Source organism: Monodon monoceros, unplaced genomic scaffold (genome assembly GCF_005190385.1).
Source record: "Monodon monoceros isolate NGI ecotype Baffin Bay Population unplaced genomic scaffold, NGI_Narwhal_1 Super_Scaffold_13, whole genome shotgun sequence".
Lineage (NCBI taxonomy): Eukaryota > Metazoa > Chordata > Mammalia > Artiodactyla > Monodontidae > Monodon > Monodon monoceros.
Genome location: NW_021703769.1, coordinates 64,776,080 through 64,797,137, shown reverse-complemented (window position 1 = coordinate 64,797,137; position 21,058 = coordinate 64,776,080). Strand labels below are relative to the sequence as shown.

Below are 21,058 nucleotides of genomic sequence, written 5' to 3'. Positions count from 1 at the left end.
TGTGGGTGGGGCCTGGGAAGCAGGAGCAACACATTAATCTATTACCTCTCTGACCACCTTCTTAATAGGTCTCTCTGAATCTTGCTCCTGCATTCCATCCTCTAATGGCTGGAATGGTCTTCTAATCTCTCCAATGGTCTTCTTATCATAGCCTTAACCATTGTGGTAGCAAATTACCTTCACAGTTGTAGAAAAGGTCCCACTTTTCAGAAAATATGCTTAGAAGTAACTATTGCTATCATGCTTCTGCTCAGAATCTAAATCCTTTCACCATCTCTATCCTCAAAATCCTGCTTATCCTGGATTTTGCTCCCTCTCCCCCATTCCACTAGTATATAATCAACTGATTCCCATAAAGAAGTTAGTTAATCACTGGCAATCATTCAGTTTCTTGCCTGCCTCCCTCCAGATACTTCCCAAATTTTCCTGATCATAAGACTCACCTGGCTTGTTAAACATACAGTACCCCAGGCCCCTCCCCTAGAGAGTCTGATTCAGCAGCTTTTGGGTGGGCCCCAGGAATCTGTGATGTTAACAAAAGCCCCATGTGATCGTTTTGATCAAGGAAGTTGGGGAAACCACTACTCTAACCAACCATATTTCAGACACCTATGACAGGGAATGAAGATTACTCCTCAAGTTATATCATAAAGACATAAAGACATAAAAAACAACACATAAATAAATATTTCAAGTGCCACCCCACTACTTGCACAGAATTTGAGCATTATCACCTGTTATGGAACATGGACTGCAGACATCTAGGTATCTCAGTCTGGCCCTGGCCCTGACACCCAGCTTGGGCAAATTGCTTTTCCTCAGTTTCTCCACCTGTGAACTCCCGATTGCTACACAGTGACATTCTTATTTAGATCACTATTCCCTTTGACCCAGAATTTCTACCTCCAGAAATTTATCCTGAGAGGTAACCAGGGAAATGTACAAGAATGTCCATCAGATTATTGTTTATAATGATGATAAATAGGACGCTATATTAATGTCCATCATTAGGGAACAGTTAAACACTGATTTATCTAGACATTGAATACTATGCAACCCTAAAAATGGTAATGGAGATCTTTATGTTTGATATGGAAAATGTACATGACATATAAAGTAGTAAAAGCAGGTTACAAACATAATTTATACTTCAATCTCAGGTTGTTTTTAAGTGTGTGTGGTGTTTGTAGAAAAAGGCCATAGAGTTACATACCTAAGTATTAGCAGTGGTAAAATGTGGATGACTTTTTCCTTTTCTCCATATCCTTCTGTAATTGTCGACATTTTTTGAAGTAAGCTTAAAATCTATACTTGGGGGAAAATAATGCTTCATCCATTTTTTTCAAAGGTACTTCTTCATGCACATTGCCAGGATGGTGTCCACAATAGCCAGGAGACCAGGAGTAACTTAAAGGAAAGGTTTACTTAAAGATAGCGTGAATAAGAGACGTTCTTTCCTCAAAAAAATCCCACCACATTCTTTCACTGTGCATTTGAGCTGTAAAGATTTTGTCCAAAAGACCCTAATTTTTCCCAGTGTTACAGAAAAAAAGCACCAATTCATTCACCTGGAGCCAGTTTCAGGGAACTCTGGTTTCATGGCTGGCCCGCAGAGCAGCTGGTAGAACAGCAAGGCAAGTGTCAGAAAGCACAGAACTCTGCTTATTTCAGGCCTTCCAGGAAGGCTCTCCCTTCCCAAGTCCCCTCCTCTCAGCTGGGAGGGCTGGAGAAGATTCAGGTGTCTCCAGTGGGGAGAGGGCGGGATTATGGCCTGCTTCCTGCTATAAAAGCACAGAGCAGCACACCGCTCTGCCTGGCTGATTTGGTGGTATCTTCGGTCATGGCGTGCAGGCAGAGAGGAGACAGTGGGAGACCCTCAAGCTGGTTCAGTGCAGACTGGAGGTAACTGGGGGCAGAAGGGAGAGGACATAATGGCCTTGTCTGCTGAAGTTCGTCCCTCTTTAACTCTCTCCCCCATGCCCTCCAGCACCTACAGGTCATTTCCTCTATTCTTCGCCCTTTTGACTTCGGTGAACTCAACACGTGTTCATCAGTTGGTGGATCCTGCCTTCCCAGGTAGGCCTCTTGGGTGAGGGAAGTGCTCTTAAGCATCTCTCGAACAGATTGCACCTAGGGTGCCTAGATGGCCAGGAAACACAAACATAGGTTAGACAATCTCCACTCATTCCCTTTATAACCTTGATCAAGTCACTACAGTTTTTCCATTGCTTACCTAGAGCTTGCTCTACCAGCTAAATGGAGGAGTGTGCAAAAACACCTGTACTACCTTCTATTCCCTCACTGCCTCAAGCTTTTCGGCATCCAAAGAGTAGCACACCACACACTAAGCCCCCATCTTTGGGAGCAGTCGTCTTCAAACACATGCTCACGCTTAAGGAAAGCGTCAACATAACAGACAAAATCAGAGCCGTTCCACTTGTAATGAGTTTTTCAAAATTTTCATCTGAGCCAGAGGATGCACAGTGTCAGGTTATAGGCAGATTGGTTAGTCTTTAAAAAGTGTGTCCTTGGGCTTACTTAGGGCATTTTTTAAACTTCAGATTGAAAAATCTTAGACAAAACTTTTCTCCAGTTCTTCACAGACCTACCATCCCCATCTCCATCAGGGTTCCAGCCTGGTTCCTGCATGCATGCGTGTTAACCCGAATCCAGGCTTATCCTGGAGTACTTCAGAAAGCCCTAGGCACCTAATTGATAGCTTCCCTACAGTTCTTGGTATCTTGCATTGTAGTTAATATCTTGCCCACCAATCTGTAATTTCCTCAAGGGTGGTAGGCAAGCTTTGCCTCTCCCAACTGGCATCTTCCCTGTTGTCTGTTGGAGAGGAGAGTTCCCTCAATACACTTCTGTAGGAATCATGCCTCTTGTGTTCAAAGATGCCCCATGTGTTTCCTTTGCTCTTCAGGTACTGTCACTTGCTATGAAAATAGAATGATTGTGGCGTTTCAAAGCATTCTTGCCAACAAGATACAGCACGCATCTGTGGTGGGTAAGTAATGTGTATTATCTCATCTTAGTCTTACTTAATAGAAGCCCTTGGCTCAAGGCCATCTCCATTTTCTGGTGAGCAGAGCACACAAACCCTGGAGCAACTGGCACCCAAAACCCATGATGACACAGGGGCCCTGAACTGCATGATGCCTCTGAGAGTGGAAGACCCTGTCTTTCTTTGGAAATCTGTCTTATCTCAGAATCCCCTAGGAAACATCTATCTTCAAATCACAGCATTTCCCAGAGCTTGGGTTATATCACTCAGGTGGGAAAATAAAAGGTGAAGTGATTGAAGTACCCTAGAAATGGATTGGCAGTCTTGGCTATGTACCTCTGGTTGACTCAACGTCACTGAAATATACTTCTTGGCCATCTCCTGTCTAAACTGCTCTTGCTTCTGTAGATCCCCTTGGTCTTGAAATGCTGAACTGCACTTATGTTCTGGACCCAGAAAAGCTCACCCTGAAGGCCCCATATGAAACCTGTACCAAAAGAGTAGTAAGTAATTGTTTGAGGAGTGATTTGGGAAGTAGTAACCTAGGAGTTAAGGCTTTGGAGTAGAGCAGTAGTTCTCAATCAGGGTGATTTCTTTTGTCATCCCAGAGAACATCCTGCAATGTTTGGAGACAGTTCTGGTTATCACAGGTGGTTGAGGGGTGGGGCGGGAAAGGGCAGCTACTGGCCGTCTAGTGGGTACAAGCCAAGGATACTGCTAAATAGCCTCCATTGCCCAGAGGAGCCCTCAGTAACAGACATGTTAGAACCCAAATGCCAACGCTGAGGTTGAGAGACCCTGGAGTTGAGGATTTGGGCTTGATTTCTGGCTCTGCCACTATCTAGATGTGATTTGGGGTAAGTTAGCTAATCTTTCTAAGCCTCTACTTGCCCATTGGAAAATGGATTATGATATCTCTCCATAAGGTGTCTAAAGATTAATGACATAATACAGATGAAGGACTTGGCATAGCATCTAGACACAACAAATGATCAAACATGAGCTATTTTGATCTGTAACCCCCATGGAAAAGGGAAGGCTATTTTGGGGCTGGCAAATAGAGTGCTGGTACCTCTAGGCTGTAAAAACATGTGTTGGAAGGCCAGCAGAAGCTGAACAATAAGATTTTCTACTGTTAAGCAATAGTACTGCCCAATCAGGGTTATTAGCAGCAGTAAAAGCAACCTAAGTCGTTTCCAAGTTTTAGTGTGCAATCACTTAGGGAACTTGGAAAGTACCGAATTAGTTCATTTAGTTGATGACTTAATAGGTCTGGGGTGCATCCTAGAAGTCTGCAAGTTTAACCGTCTACTTCGTCTGATTCTATAGTGAAGATCTCCAGTAATTAACACTTTCCCTTCTGAAATGGCCTTTCCCAACTTTAGGGAGCTTAGGGTTGCATTCCTTTAGACCAGAGGCCTACAGAGTATCACCTGTGGGTGGCCACATCCAGCCCATGATCTGTGTGTGTGATGGTCCTCAAGCTAAGAATGTTTTCTGTTTTATTAAAGAGTTTTTAAAACATGTTAGCACTTGTATGTGGCCTACAAAGTCTATATATTTACTAACACTTAACAGAAAATTGTTGGCTGACTCCTGCTTTAGACTGTGAGTTCCTTGGGCCAGGAGAAAGGGCAAAGATGGCTCCATCCAGCACCCAGCACAATGGCTGCTACATAGGTGCTCAATAAGTGTATTTGAATATCTTGGTACAGGCCCCAAACCAAACAGGACCTTGATATTCAGATATAGGGTGAATGTAAAAAGAAAATAAAAACTGGACTCTGAGCGCTGAAACTCAAGGAACTATTATTCTCTGCCAATGTATGAGTCTTTCCTGGGATATCTAAAGAGGCTATAGAATCTCCTGGTACAGGAATGAGGGACCTTCTAGAACCTGTGGTACTGATAATTTAAGGGTTTTGCCAACGTTAGGGGTTTTGTCAACGTTAAGGGTTTTACCAATCAGCTGGGTCAGATGGTATTCTGGAATCCCCTTTCCCACTGAGGTACTAGCACTCTGTCCTTACTATGCCGTTTTCACACAGCTTGGCCAGCATCAGATGACCATCAAACTCATGGACGACAATGCTGCTTTAAGACAAGAGGCTTTCATGTATGACATCAGCTGTCCAGTTATGCAAGCAGAAAGCCATGAGCAGCATTTGGGATCCACAGTCTGCTTGAAGGATTTCATGTCTGTGAGTGAAGCAGGCTGACTGCTTCTCACCCAGCTACTGCGGGGGAAATGTGGTCTAGACAGAGCTGGGCTTCAGAACAAGATCGGGACTGCAATCTGTATTTTACTACTGACTTGCTGTGTAGCTTTGGATTGATTTCTTAACCACACTGAGACTTTGTTTCTAAGTCTGAAGTGGGGGACAACAATACCTCATAGGATGGCTTTAAGAATTGACTGAGAAGGCAGATACAGCACTCAGCACATCATGTCTAGCAATAAAAAGGATTAAGTTGGTAGCTTGACCAACTGGATACTTATCATGTGCCAGGCCCTACGCCAGATACTAGGATATAGCAAATGAGCAAAACAGACCAATCACATACTCGTGGACTTTATAGTCTAACAGCTAACATCAACAGTGGACAAAAATAATCATACTTTATTAACAGTGATGGAACTGCATGGCTTGACAGAGTATTTGATTTCTATGCACATAGTAAAAAGCTGTACATTTAAGGACTTAGTATCTCAGCTTACAACTGAAAGGGAGCTTAGGTCTTCCAATTGCCTTTTGGTATCAAAAGCTCAAAGAGGAAATGATGTCTAAGGGCACTGCTAGGATTCATGACTGCCTGTGCTTCTACTACATCCCACAACTAGGCGTTGCTCTGGGTGTTGCTCTGGGTGTTTTCCACATACTCTCAGGTAACATGATTTCAGAAATCTCCAAATCAAAGCCTCACATCATCTTTTTTTTCTTCCAGTTTACCTTTCACTTTTTTCCTGGCATGGCTGATGAAAGTGCGGTATGAAAGTTATTTTTTAAATTACAAGCCTAAGTAACCTTTAGTTCTATATTAAAGGTGACATAACTTCCATCCTGGTTAAAATATGAAATTGACAATAGTCTTGGGGTTAAGGTGAGCACCAGCCCTCTAAATGAAACTTTTGACTTTAGGATACCAAACCTCAGATGGGATGGACCTTTGCAGTTGGTGATGGTGAAAGAGCCCAAACTCTGACCCTTCAGGAGGCTATGACACAAGGATATAATCTCCTGATTGACAACCAGAAGATAAGCGTCCAAGTGTCATTCCATGCCACTGGAGTGACTCACTACTCGGTAGGTGTGAATCTTTTTGTACCGCAATCCAGGCACAAACCAATATTTCTAAATCCAAGCATGATCTCAACCATGTCCTCCATTGAGAATACAACTCATTCAACAGGTATCTTAATGCTTACCATGTGCCAACCACTGTACTAGGTACTAAAGATAAAATGGTGAGATACAGTGGTGAACAAGAGAGATATGGTCCTTACTTCAATCTGTTCTCCCTCTTCCTCCATAGATCTAAATTAACTACATAATATGGAGCTAGGGTGCTACTAAATTCTTTTACGAATTAAGGTGTTCTGTTTTATCATTGCCCTGTATTGTGTTTACAGTAGGTACCGGCACTTTGGGGACCAACAATCATGACACTACATTCAATCAGTTAATGTGCCAAAATACTTAGAACAGGTCTTGGCACCTATGTGCTCAAATGTCAGCCATGTTAACAGTCCTGTTATATACACCGAGCATATGCTGAATCTTAAACATTCTCTCTGAATGCTGATACCATAAGATAGTCATAAAACAAGAGCTCATATCTGCTTAGAAATGATCAGCTACAGGTCATATCAGTAGACACTACTTTGCCAGATGTTATGAAGTACAAGATCTTAAAACTAGAGCACCTGCAGAACAATTGGGACAAAATGCCTGAACTCTACTTGGGCCAAGACAGTGCCCAATAGTTGAGTATGTTTGCCCTGACTATTCCAGCATTGGTTAGAAATTCAAGTAATTCAGGTAAACCAATGTCTCTGAAAATGCCTCTCCTCAGCAAGGTAACAGCCACCTCTACATGGTGCCTCTGAAGCTTACGCATGTATCTCCTGGGCAGACGATCGTCTTATCATCACGACTCATTTGTGTGTCAGGTAAGTGCCTAGGAAGGGACAACTCCAGTTGTGGAAGACGTTGTTCTAGGGGCTTAATCAAAACTGATCATACTGTCATTCCTTCTAGATCCTGTGACTTGTAATGCCACACACATGACTCTCACCATACCAGAGTTTCCTGGGAAGTTAAAATCCATGAGCTTTGAAAATAGGAGCATTGCTGTGAGCCAGCTGCACAGCAGTGGGGTTGATGTGGAAACAACAAATGGCTTGAGGTTGCATTTCAGCAAAACTCTTCTCAAAACAAAAGTACGTTCCATTGTCAGTCACTGAGCTTTATGGAAGCCCGACTTGAAGCATAGCGTTTTAGGCTACCCTGATACAGCTGCTGACTTGTCCATAAATTCTAATTGCCGGTGTAAAAAATTCAAAATTTGGAAGGCCTCATTTGAACACCTTGCATAAGTGAATTCTCAAGTAACTCTCAAACACCAAGCCTCCTGCAATGGAAGTTTTCCTAAGTTTCTTAGTTCACTGAATAGTACAAACTGCTATCAAGCTCCTAATGATGAACCTCTCATGCCCTATTAAAACAGGACAGCTTGAGCCAAACAAGTGTCCCCAGCTGTCCTCACTGAGGCCAGTCTTGACTGAGGCAATTGCCAGGGACAACAAAGAATAATTTTATGTTGGTGTGTACTTTGCGATGACATTTTATAACTCCTGGGTTGGCAGCTCTTTAGAGGTTGAATTAACAGATCAAATTCCAGTGTCTAGTACAAACAGCATACAGTACTGGGTACTGGAGGGCATGAGCTTAAAGAAATAAATTTCCTTCCTAGGGAAGGATCCTGATCTGGAGAAGTGATAGGGTCTCTTGTTCTGGCTTAAAGGGAAACCATAATAAGTCTGGAGTGTGCCTTGAAGGTTTCAGTGTACTTCCTTCCAACCTCCTTGGACTGCTCTGGGTCCCAACAGGCTGTGGTTGCTAAATGACATTCTTTCATTTCAGTTCTCTGAAAAATGCCTACCCTATCAGTTCTATTTATCGTCACTCAAGCTGACCTTTTACATTCAGCTGGAGATGGTATCCATGGTGATTTATCCGGAGTGTCTCTGTGAGTCAACAGTTTCCATCGGTAAAGACCATTTTTCTTAAACGGTTTCCTACATTCTTTCTCTCTTAGCTCTTGCATGTGGGAAAGTGTATAGAAGTTCAGACTCTGCATTGTTTATACTTTGAGGAAATGAAAGGCTGGTCAGACCAGAAATGTCAGTCTAAGCTGCTGTGATAGGGATCTAAGAAAGATAACACTTCTAAGATACACATACAGGTAGGTTTCACAGCTGTTTCATGTTTTTAAGTAACCTGGATATACTTCATGTTAGGAGCCTAAGCCTACCATCTAAATAAGATTGCTTCAAACCTGAAACTACAGGGACTACAAGTATTTCCCCAAACTCCTGAAAAATCCCTCAAAGAATATGGAAGTAGGTCTTTCCTCTTGTGTAGTATTGCTTCTGCCCGTTTGCTCCTTTTATTCGCTGACCTGTATCAGGTCAAAGCCAAATAGGACAAATTAGTTGCTTCTTCAACTTCCCCTTAAACCACCAAGATTTGTGAGCCTTGAAAGGAGGGACATTATGACACAAGGGACGGCACTTTAAGCCTCATCAGGTTTTTCTCATGGGTCTCTTACCTCACCTGGTGCTTCTTCCCACGTCTCCTGTTGCCTCTTCCTTTGGATGAAAAATCCTTCTGCTCATACAGAGCAGCCTCACTCTTGTCTTGGCACCTTAAGGGTCTTCCCTCGTAACTCAAGCTGCTTATCAAGGTATTTTCCCAAACAAAGACTTAAGACAAATTCTGTTGCCTCCTGATAAAACTTCAAACTTCCATCACACTTCAAATTGGTAGATGACAATAGTCACATGGCAGACAGATTTTTTTTTTTTTTTTTAACTCTCACCACTATCTAGTTTCAGGGGAGCTATGTACTCAGGATGGGTTTATGGACATTGAGGTCTACAGCCATCAGACAAAACCGGCTCTCAACTTGGATACCCTCAGGGTGGGAGACTCATCCTGCCAGCCAATCTTTAAAGCTCCATCTTGGGGGCTGGTGCAGTTTCACATACCCCTGAATGGATGTGGAACAAGACATAAGGTTAGTACTGGCCCATAGCAAGAGGTTAAGACTTACTTTTGAGATAACTAATTAACCACTTTCTCTAACCTTACTCTAAGTTCAAGAATGACAAAGTCATCTATGAAAATGAAATCCATGCTTCCTGGGCAGATCTTCCTCCAAGCACAGTTTCCAGAGATAGTGAGTTCAGGTGTGAACGCAATTGCTATTTGACTTTTTCAGCCCCAGCTTAAACTCAAGCAGTTTTTTAATCTAAAATTCTTAACAACTCCACCCACCCACTCTTACAGAATGACGGTGAGGTGCTATTACAGCAGCAGTAACATGCTAATAAATACCAGTGTTGAAAGCCTTCCTCCTCCAATGGCCTCAGTGAAGCCGGGTCCACTTGCTTTGACCCTGCAAACCTACCCAGGTGAGACATTATAACCTAAAAAATCTGCTTAAATACTTTCAGGGAACTCTTCCCTAAAATGAACTTTGATGCCACCAGACTAGAGTAGTAGCGATGCTTAAGCTTCTGTTGTGACCATCAACTACTTGAGTACCAGAGGGGCTTCTCCTCCATTTCAGATAACTCCTACCTGCAACCATATGGGGAGAAGGAGTACCCTGTGGTGAGATACCTCCGCCAACCAATTTACCTAGAAGTGAGAGTCATAAACAGGACTGACCCCAACATCAAGCTGGTCTTAGATGACTGCTGGGCAACATCCACCATGGACCCAGCCTCTCTCCCTCAGTGGAATATTGTCGTGGATGGGTATGTATTCTCCATATAAGGTAGCCCAGCTAATCAAACTGCCAGTAAAAAGAATAAAATGATCTTGGGCTTGAGAGGAGCACTATGTCAAAGGCCCTGATTTTTGTTCTTGTTTCTTAGCAACCAGTCCTTGGTCAAATAAGGTGACTCATGCTTTCCTATTACCCTTGAATCTAAAAGCATAAGATCCTTCCCAAGGAAATCTGGCTTTAATATGTCAATATCTGGAGAGAAGAGATTTCTAGTTCCTATCCATTTATTGAATACCTACCATAGGCGAAACATGGTGCTATGTGCTCCAGATGCATTACTTGAACCTCATCACTCTATGAGAGACACTAGCCACCTCACTTCATAAAGAAACCCAAACTTGCTACTTAAATAACTAGGCCAAAGTAATATTTAGTAAATGGTAGAACATGAATGCCCATCTGACTCTAGATCTGAATATCACAGTGCTCTGAAGTTGTGGCTACCCACTTGTATGTTGGTGTTTATCCTCTTGGCTCTGCTGGCACCTAGATAGAACTGCACCTTATCTTTCTTTGAATCTATTGTAATCTGTTAAGCTTGTATCCTCCAGGTGCACTCCTGCTCCACGATCATGGTAGCCAGCACATTCATGCAGCTCATTCCTTCACCCCATTAAAGGCTTGCTCGAGTGTCCACTTCTCCTTGAAGCCTACCCTGACCCTCCTGCACCCTTACCCTGGTCTAACTCTTCTTTTGTTAGTACTTACATGCTACCTAACATACTAATTTATAGCTACTATACTCTGCTAGCATCTAAGATATAAAATGGCAGGAGTTCTCCACCTTGTTTTTTCAGCAACATATACTAAATGCCTGGGACAAAAAAGATACTCAGACTAATAAGAATTAAGCCAGTGTCATCTGAAGAGTTACATAATTCTTGATGAATTTATCTGGCAAACAAATTGGTACTGAAATTGTATTAACACATAGTAGAAGAAAAACTAGCATGAACAACTTATAACTCCATGAATATTGTTGGATAGGCCAAATCAGAGGTATATTAAAAAAAAAAAAAGGTACAGGTAGAAGGTGTTACGTGTGACTGAATTGGAGCAAATGCTGAGTTAGACTCTGGGGTGAATTCAGCTGATGTCCCTCCCTGAAATGTACCTTCCAGCTGTGAATACAACCTGGACAACCACAGAACCACCTTCCATCCGGTTGGCTCCTCTGTGACCTATCCTAGTCACTATCAGAGGTTTGATGTGAAGACCTTTGCCTTTGTGTCAGAGGCCCAAGCGTTCTCTCACTTGGTAAGTGATTAACAAGTCACCTGGGACAGGTCGAATGTGAGGCATCAGTTTTACTCAACTCTTGTTCCATCTCCAGGTCTACTTCCACTGCAGTGCCTCAATCTGCAATCAACTCTCTCCTGACTTCCCTCTGTGTTCTGTGACTTGCCTTGTGTCATCCAGAAGCAGGCGAGGTAAAAATTTCAAGTCCTCATTAATGTGAGTTTACAGCAAGCCTCAACCTTTCAGAATTTAAGAACGAGTGCCCTTGGTCTTCACCTAGTCCCAAGAGCACAAGAAACCCGAGTCTGAGATAGACAGGTTCTCCATCAGTCCTAGGGACACGTTTTTTTTTTGCACATGAGCTGTAGCCTGATCTTCTGTAGACTTTAAAGTTACTCTTCCTGAGTCTAGGTGGACTCTGAACTTTGTCTTCCGATATTCTTTGATAGTTCATCCTGCTTTTACAGTAAGGTGTATGCCCTCTCCTGTGAAGGCAGGCAAAACCACCTAGAGCAGGGGCTCCATGGGGAACTGCTCTAGGTAATCCCTCAGCACACTTCTTACCACTACTCATTATCCCAGAGGTCAAACTATTTGTTTCCAGCCACAGGAGCCACTGAGGAAGAGAAAATGATAGTGAGCCTCCCGGGTCCCATCCTCCTGCTGTCAGACAGCTCTTCACTCAGAGGTATGGATTTAAAGCCTTGGGTACTTCTTGGACTCAAGTTCTTGGTTTTATGTCAAATTTAACTGTGCATAGATAACACATGCTCCTGAGTAGACAAGAAGAGAAGGAGTCTCTTCCCAGCAATAGGTTCTGTTAAGTCTCTTGTGTGCCCTTCCAAAAATCCCCATCGAACACAAGTGGAATCATATACTCTACCTACTGTTCTGTAACGTTTTTTACTTGTTTAAGCCATCTTATATCTGTACAGAGACCTCTCACTGTAACTAAAGGATTCCAGTTTTGTCACTAATGCCACATTAGAATCCTCAAATCTTGGTCCTCAAATCTTGGCCTACTATACAAGAACTTCAGACTATGTTTCTAAAAAAAAAAAAATATAGGACTAACAGGTCAGAAGACATGTGCTTGCTACTATTAAACTTAAGTCTTTACTGGATTATGTTACTGTTAATTATATCTTCAGCCCAGATAGTCTTAATTTTAGGCCTAGAACTTGAAATTAAGCTCTCAAATCCCTAGCTAATAAGCTGCAAGAAATCATGCACTTGGGACAACTAATCATATCTGTTAGTGCCAGAATGTTAAACAACGAGCTGGGAGTGTAAGGTCCTTTCCAGGTGTCAGCCCATCTGATCTGAGTGAAAGCAAGTAGGAAGTGGGAACAGCTGTGCGAGTGGAGAAGGGAGAGGAGGAGGTTGGCTTGAGGGATAAGACTATACCCTGTTGCAAGCTTCCCAAATGAGCTCTTTGAAGCTCCATTTCACTTCCTTCTCTGGGGAGCTTTAATGTGTAAAACTTCAGCTTCAACTGACACTTCGTTTCAATGATCTTAAGACTTGAATGTCTGCTTCCTTTCCAGACGCTGTGGACTCTAAAGGGCATGAGACTGCTGGATATGTTGCTTTTCAAACTATGGTTGCTGTGGTTGCCTTAGCAGGCATTGTGGCAATTCTAAGCCTTATCAGCTACCTGCACAAGAAAAGAACCATAACGCTAAGCCACTAACTGGATATTCCAACAAAGTGGTCAACATAAGCCTCTTGCTTCTTTCTTATTAAATTTTGATGGAATTCAAGGACTGTTTCTTGCAATCATTCTTCTTTAGAGAATATAGTACCTTTCCACAATCCTCTGGGCAGGGCTTGTTCTGTGTGGACATGAATACGGATATTTCTGACTTAAGTGCTTCCTGTCACTCAGCTTTTTCTGAACTCCATCCCCAAAACTGGCAGTGCCAGAGAATTCAATCACTAATAGGGCTTGGTGACAGCCCACCTCTAGGGGTGCATTTAGGTGACTTTAATGCCTTTTACCCCCTCCATTCATATATACAAGATGAGGAGGGCAAGAAGTCACCCCTAATCCTTGGCATAACTTCCCTTCTCTACAGAGGAAGGGAAGCCAGGTATTCCCAAGGAAGTAATCTAGTATCATACTTAAGTAATATTTCCTAATTCAAATTAGTCTTTCCAGTGAGTAGAAAACTTTCCCTGAGAACTTAAGGGATTTATTCTCCCGTGTACTCCCATTCCAATTAAAGGCCAGCAATCTCTTCTGGGGGAGGGAAAGGAATAATAAAAGATTCTAGCTTCATTAAGTGCAATTACAACATTCCTGGTCTCATTAAGACTACACAGCTGGACACGAGCCTCTTAGTTGAGCCTGGAGAGCTGCTTTCCCATTACCCAGCGCTCAATTATTACCTCCTCCTGAGGCTGCTCCATCTTCTTCCTGAGGCTGCCCCATCTTAACTAGGCTGTAATTATGTCAAAATGACTAGTCTGCCTCACACTGTAGCTCTAACAGACCACATTCAAGATACCTAATATAGACATTAACTTGTATACTTCAACTAGAAAAAGTCTGGATCTAAACAAGAAGTTTTGCTATGAAAAAAGTTGTAAAGCTTCTAAATCTCTGTACATGGTGGAGGTGAATAGAAATATGAACATCTTTAGTGTTTGGACTTCACCCCTCAATTATGAGTTGTTATACTCCTGGGTTTTTCAAAACCTTGAAAGAATATTATATATACTTGGTCATCTTATGATACTGTAGGTCTTTAATAATGAATCCTTCTGCCTTTTCTTCAACACAACCTTTGATTCTAAATCCTTTTAAGAGTTATATGGTAAAACTCAACCCTGGTATGGGGAAGGAAACAGCTGCATTCATATTGTATAAAAGGTCTGGTCTTCCTATAGTAATAAGGGCCAAAATTTCAGGTTCTCATCAAGGCTATTCTTTAGACATTTCTTTATAAGAGAATAAGGCATTAATCTGTCACTGATAAAACAAATGGTCTTGGATTCAAACTTTTTCTGTGACTACGTCATATTAGCGTTACATATTAGAATCAGAAATATTGCATTGCTGCATGCACTTCTTAAAACAGCATTTAAAAAACTGTTGGCCACTTACATGGCTCCCTGATCTCATGTGGTAGGCTGAATAATGACCACCCCCAACATGGCCACATCCTAATCACCAAAAACTGAATATTGTTACCTAGTCATGGCCCCAAATGGACTTTGCAGATGTGGTTAAAGGTCTTGACATGGGAAGATTATCCAAATGGGCCCAATTATAAGGCTCCCTATGAAATAGGAGAGTCAGAAAAGATGTCCCAGTGGAAGCAGAAGTCAGAGTGATATTGTCCACAAGCCAAGGAATGTGGGCAGCCTATAATAGCTGGTAATGGCAAAGAAATGGATTCTCCCCTAGAGCCTCCAGAAAAACACAGCTCTGCTGCCCCAGTTTGGACTTGTGAATTCCAGAGATATAAAATAACTTGTTTCAAACCATTTAGCTTGTATTAATTTGTTACGGTGGAAACAGAAAACTAATATACCCTCTAATGAGTCATTACCCACAAGTTGAAAAACACTTTGCTAGAAATGCACATTTTACAGATGAGCAACTTGAGCCCTAGCAAGCTTGTCTAAGGTATCAGAGTATCTTGGTTATAGAGGTGGAGCCTCTCATCCCCAATCTGGTCTATTTGTGTAGAGTCACAAGCCAGGATCAGAGTGACTTGGGCCCCAAGGCTGCCGCATGGCAGGTTGGTTCTGATGCGTTTGCAAATGTTGAGGCAGAAATTTGAGAGAGGAAAGCCAAGCTGGCTGTGGAGCAGCTGCTGGAACGAACACTAGTTGCCATGGTATCCTAGAACAAATATAATGAGCAGTTGTTTAAAGTCGTGTTCTCATCTTCTGAAGGTACCTATCCTACTGTACATGGGGGGAGGCAGCCTAATAAGCGGAGAGGAGCTGTGTGGGCAGAGAGGGAGCTCAAATCCCAAGAAGCTGCTCCTTCATCCAAACTTGTGTTTGCAATCTCCCTCACCAGGTAGGGATGGGCGGTAATTGTAACTCAGGTGGCAGGAGGTAGACGAAAGGCATTTGGGATTCTAATATTCTACTGGACAGTTCTGTTGGTGCAGTTTACAGGGGCTGGGAGCAGACTTGTGTGCCTTGGGAAGCCCCCTTTAATACTGAACTTCTCTTCCCTGCCCTGTTCTGCTGCTTCAAGCTGTTTTATGGAATGTGTACAGCTCTAGAACAAGAGCTGGGCTTGGGTTCTGGATCTGTCTTCCTTACTGTGTGACCTGGGGCAGATGGAACAATTTCCAAGCCTATTTCCACATCTGGAAAATGTGAATAAAACCAATTTTGGAAGCATGCAAGGGTTCAATGAGATAGTCAACGTATTAGTGTATTTGCATTGGAGCCACCTAGATAAAACCTCATAATACTATAAACAATAACTGAAGGTTGAATAAGATTCTGTGACAGATGAGAAGTTCTTGATCACGCACATATTTTGTAAAATATAGATGCCCTGACGTCACCTACTGAACTAGAATCTTTAAGGAGTGGGGTCTAAGCATGTTTAGGCTCTGTGGGAGGCTGAATAATGGCCCCCAAATATCTATGTCCTCATCCCAGGAACCTGTGACTGTTACATTTCATGGCAAAAGGGACTTTGCACACATGATTAATCTAAGGATCTTGGACCAAGAAATTATCTGGATTATCCAGGTGGGCCTGAATGTAATCACAAGCATCCTTATACAAGGGAGACAGAATGAGATTCACCTACAGAGAGGAGAAGGCGATATGATGATGGAGATAGAGACTGATGCACTTTGAAGGTGGAGGAAAGGGCTCCAGCCAAGGAACACAGGCGGACACAAGAAGCTGAAAAAGTCAAGCAAACAATTCCCCCAGAGCCTCCAGAAGGAAGCAGCCCCACTGACACCTTGACGTCAGCCCAGTGAAACTGTAAGAGACCTCCAGATTTGTAGGACAGTAAATCTGTGTTATTTTTAAGCCACTAAGCTTGTGGTAATTTGTTACAGCAGGGAGAGGAAACTGAACACAAGCTCCTCAGACGATTCTGACATGTACCCTGGATAAGAATCACTGCACTAGACAAACGCAAAGGCTGTGTGGACAAAGAATGTTGCCTGCCCTCAAGCCCTCAGCCACTGCAGCTGCCCCCAAGGTGCACCCTGAGGGGAATTCAGGATGGAAAAAAACAAGATACTGGCCCTGGATAGTTAAGACGCATATCAAAGGAATAATTTCAAAGAGCCCAGACTCTTGCATCTACACATACACAGAAAAGCACTAAAATCATTAACTCCAGATGTCTGTTTCTTGCGATTAGCAATATTTTGATGTTTGACCACGACGTTTGTTTTCAGCAAATCTCCTATAAGTCCAGACTCCTCCCTTAGCTCTTTGCAACAGTTCCTCAGAGCTATCTGAAAGGCTGTTTCTGAGCTAAAGTCCTCAGTAATGTCCTTGAATAAAACATAATTCTCAACTTCTGGCTTGAGCATTTTTTTTCAGTCGACACTTGACTTTGTTCAGGAATGACATAGCATGCCCCTAGTATCCTGATTGGGCTAAATAATCAAGATAAAGCCTCAATTCCCCTTTCAGATATTTATGTAGTGGCAGGTACATGATACTGTTCTGTTCAATGAGATTTAAGGGAGAAACTGGGAGGGGGTTTCTGTCTTTTTCCTCATTTCAAAAAAAAGGTATATAAGGCTAGCCCCTTTTCTCCCTGTCTTTGGCTGTGGTTGTGTGAATTGTGATTCCTTGAGCTGTGCCAGCTTTCTTGTGACCGTGAGGAAACAAATCTAAAGATGCTCTCTGAGAATGGTGGAGTAATGACACAGAAAGCCTAGATCCCTGATTACATCACTGTGTTTCCTAAATCAACCCTAGAACCACTTGTATCTGGATTTCATGTTTAGTGAGATGCTAAGAGTTCTTATTTTTTAAGGGAGGCACTTTGTTTCCTGTAGGTAAAAGCATTCCAAATCATTCAGGCTTAAAGAACCCTTATTTTTAGAATAAAGTTTATGACTATAATTTGCATCTATAAGAACACACCAAGTTATATGTAAGCTTTTCTTTGGGTTAACAGCCAAATTTGTATAAACCAAAAAAATAAGAAAACCTTTTGTTAACAGATTTATTTTGCTTTGGCTCCCTCAAGGCTCAAGAGGTCCAGAGTCTGATTCTGTTCATCTTTGAACTCCCACTGATACTTCTGTGAGGGAAGTGATTTGACCAAAAATGCAATGCAAAGAAGCTTGATTCAAAGCAAACGGTATAGTCACTTACTTCTCACCCTTACTTAGAGATGAATCCTCCTGCCTTAATTCTGTTCCAGGGTCAAAGGAGCAGGGAAGATGTCATAAAGCAAGAATTGGATGCAGGAGACATGGGTTCTATCCCTGGCACTGCAGACTTACAGTGTGCACTTCCTCTCTGGGCCTCAGGTGTACCAGCTGTAGAAGAAGACTGGAGAAAGCATCTATTACCTTGCCACTCAGGGTGTGGTCAGTGGAAGGCTTTGAAACCGAGGGCAGTCATCAGTTAGATTCCCTTAGACTATAAGGTGCTTAATAAATAATATCCTTTAAACTGCCTTCACTGACCAAGCTTACTTTCTTTTGCAAATTGCATACCCTCCAAACTTCATGTAACTTGGACTATATCAAGACTCCTTTAACAGCCCGTTATAGAAAACACCTCTGAGAGTAATGTTTGCTTAAGTTGTTTTTAAGGAACATGGAGCTAGTCTTACCCAGCTCAAACCGGTTGAGACCACCAACCATTCAGCTGGGCCTGCACAAGTGTCTCATGGGTGACTTTTTGACGTCAGAGGGCCAAAAACTCCACCGTCAGATCATGCTACTGCCACCATTTTCTAAGCATGTGTCCCATGAAGAAGCATGTAACTCAGACATGCTTGTGCAGATCACTGATTACCTCACCTTATTCCTGACTCCAATCACCTTCCCCTGGACCTTCGACCACCCTATACTCTCCACCCACAAATATCCCAAGCCTCTTGCCTTTGAGGAGGCAGAACCTGAGACCTAGTCTCCTGTCTCCTCGCTTGGCTGCCTTGTGAATAAACCCTTTCTCTGCTGTAAACCTCAGCGTCTCAGCGCTGGTCGGGCAAACAAAACTAGTTCAGTAACAGCTTCAACAGGAGCTGGTGAGCCATGTAGAAGCTCAGGTCCTGCTCCAGACCTACAGACTCAGAATCTGCCTTTTAACCCCTTGTACACATGCACATTAACGTTTAAGAGGCACAGTCTAAGGCTTCCCTGGTGGTGCAGTGGTTGAGAGTCCGCCTGCCGATGCAGGGGACGTGGGTTCGTGCCCCGGTCCGGGAAGATCCCACATGCAGTGGAGCGGCTGGGCCCGTGAGCCATGGCCGCTGAGCTTGCGCGTCCGGAGCCTGTGCTCCGCAATGGGAGAGGCCACGGCAGGGAGAGGCCCGCATACCACAAAAATAAATAAATAAATAAATAAATAATAAGCACAGTCTAAAGCTTCTTCCAGCTCTCAGTTGAGTCACCTTCAGATCACCTGATGTGAGTGCCCTCTACTGGCTTTAGGAAACATTTTCTTTAGGAAACACTTCTGTTCCATTTCCCTCTGCTGGTTCTTTAAGGTTTCCAAATGGGACTTGAAGCTCCTAAATAGGGCCATAAGGACTACTAGAGCATATGTATGGGGCTTGAGTCTTCTCTGCAGTTTTGGGAAGCCGATCAATGTCTACTGCCCGAGCAGAGAGGCCCATGCCCTCTCTAGCTCAGATGGCTCTCTGATTCCCAATTACCGAGTAGTCTGCCTTCCTGATGTCTCACCCTTGCCACTTCTGCTTTAGCAAAAAGCAGGGAGCAGAGGAAGGGCACCTGAGTGGGCCAGGTGATGGTGGGTCCCTGGCTTAATCACTAGCTAACTCTGAGACCTTCAGAAAATGACTTGCTTGTTCACCCAGTTTCTCCTGCTGCCAGTTGACTAGTAAGGCATGGAAATGAGAAGAGGAGGACCTCTCAGGACTCTTACGAAAGGTCAGAGATGATAACATATGTGAAAGCTCTTTGAAACCCTGAAACATTGCACAAACGTGAAGGTGTATGTGTCCCTGAAGCCGCTAGTGTAACCAGCTGCTCTGGTGCAGACCCGGCCAGCGCCAGCCCCGCCTCAGCCTGACACCCACCAGGGTTCTTGGACTCCCCCAACCGATAGACGTTGACTGGAGGCAAGACAAGAAACTCAGGCAAGGCTTTACTGGGGACCCTGCTGCAGCAGAGGGGAGCGAGAACAAACAACACTTCCCCTTGATTGCCCGCTCCCTGAGGGGGTTGAGCTTATTCCTTACATGGGGTGAGGGTAGGGGTGTGGCCAGGGGTCAAGCTGGAGGCGTGGCTTAGGTGGTTTGCCCACCCCTTAGGTGGTGTTGGGTGCAGGGGGCATGCTCCGTACCCTGCTTTTGCTCCCCACACCCAGTTTTTGCTCTGGGCTCTTCAAAATTGGCAGTTGGGTTTTTTTGGTCTCTTTGTATCTTTTGTCCAGAATTTGCCCCAAATTATCACGCAGTTATTTTTAGTTCCATACAGTTTCTTTGTATTTTGTTGCTTGAGGAGAGGTGTGTCCAGGTGCAAGCACTGCAGAACTGCAGCCCAGCAGCAAAGGACCCCAGGTCCCAGCCTGTCTCAAGCCCAGCTCTGCTGTTGTGTGGTCTAATGCTCTAAATTCTCGTTATTTGTCTAGATCAGGGATTCTCAACCTTGGCACTGGTGTTTGGGCCCCTTAGTTCTTTGTTGTAAAGGGCTGTCCTGTGCATTGAAGAATGTTGAGCAGCATCCATGACCTTGACCCACTAGATGCCAGCAGCATCTCCCCCAAACACAGTCATGACAATCAAAAATGCCTCCAGACACTGCCAAATGTCCCAGGGTGGCGGTGGGAAACGTCACCCCCGATGGATAACTCCTCTAGGTTCAGTTTCCTCAGTCTTTCTAGTCAATGCAAAATACTGTGCAGGGGTTTCTATATTTAAGTTTCTGGGCTACCCAAAAGGAAAGATACAGACACTGTTTCCATTCCCAGAGCACTAGAAGAGAGGAGGCAGGCAGGGCAGGTGGGAGGAAGGACAAATATAAGGGAATAGTGGCAAACAAGAGACAATCTAGTCAAGCAAGGGTTTAATCGTCTAGTGTTTTGTAGCACTTTTATAATTTAGAGATCACTTGCCTCAGTTCCCAATGACAGGCTGGGCGGCATTCTCGTTACTGACTGAGGAAACCAATGCCCAGAGAAATTGTCATTTGCTTACCATGCCTGGTCCATGAGGGCTGTAAGTGTAGAGACAGTGTACATTAAATGAGACATGACTTCACTGAGGGATGAGCCTTGAGCTGGATCATGGAAGGTGGAAATGTTTGGAAACAGGAGGTGGGGAGTGGGATGCTCCAACATCATGGATTTTCAACTTCCACACACGATGGATAATATTCACCATAAAGACATATCCAAGAGGCATGCCAGATTTGGAGGTAATCCCCACCTCCTATCTTTCCCCTAAGAAGGCAAAGAAAGCACTTCAATAATTTGTAATTATCAGAATTCTTACCAACCACTCAGGGGGTGTGTGTGTGTGTGTGTATTTGCACACATGCTTAATTACTCAGGTATATGTGTGTGCACACACATATTTAATCACTC

At 43.4% G+C, this 21,058-nt stretch overlaps 2 protein-coding genes across 2 annotated transcripts in view; one reads left to right on the top strand and one right to left on the bottom strand.

Moving 5' to 3' along the window:
- The window catches only part of ANKS4B (ankyrin repeat and sterile alpha motif domain containing 4B), a 62,102-nt gene that overhangs the window by 23,880 nt on the left and 17,164 nt on the right, over positions 1-21,058 (bottom strand). The gene's annotated exons all lie outside the window — the stretch shown is intronic.
- On the top strand, positions 1,841-13,016 carry ZP2 (zona pellucida glycoprotein 2). Its single transcript, XM_029219765.1, has 18 exons — positions 1,841-1,902; positions 1,988-2,076; positions 2,927-3,010; positions 3,416-3,510; positions 5,056-5,208; positions 5,954-5,995; positions 6,148-6,312; positions 7,082-7,178; positions 7,267-7,448; positions 8,152-8,278; positions 9,120-9,307; positions 9,388-9,479; positions 9,580-9,704; positions 9,863-10,052; positions 11,206-11,341; positions 11,418-11,514; positions 11,928-12,011; positions 12,871-13,016. The coding sequence occupies exons 1-18, from the start codon at positions 1,841-1,843 to the stop codon at positions 13,014-13,016; spliced, it is 2,154 nt and encodes a 717-aa protein (XP_029075598.1).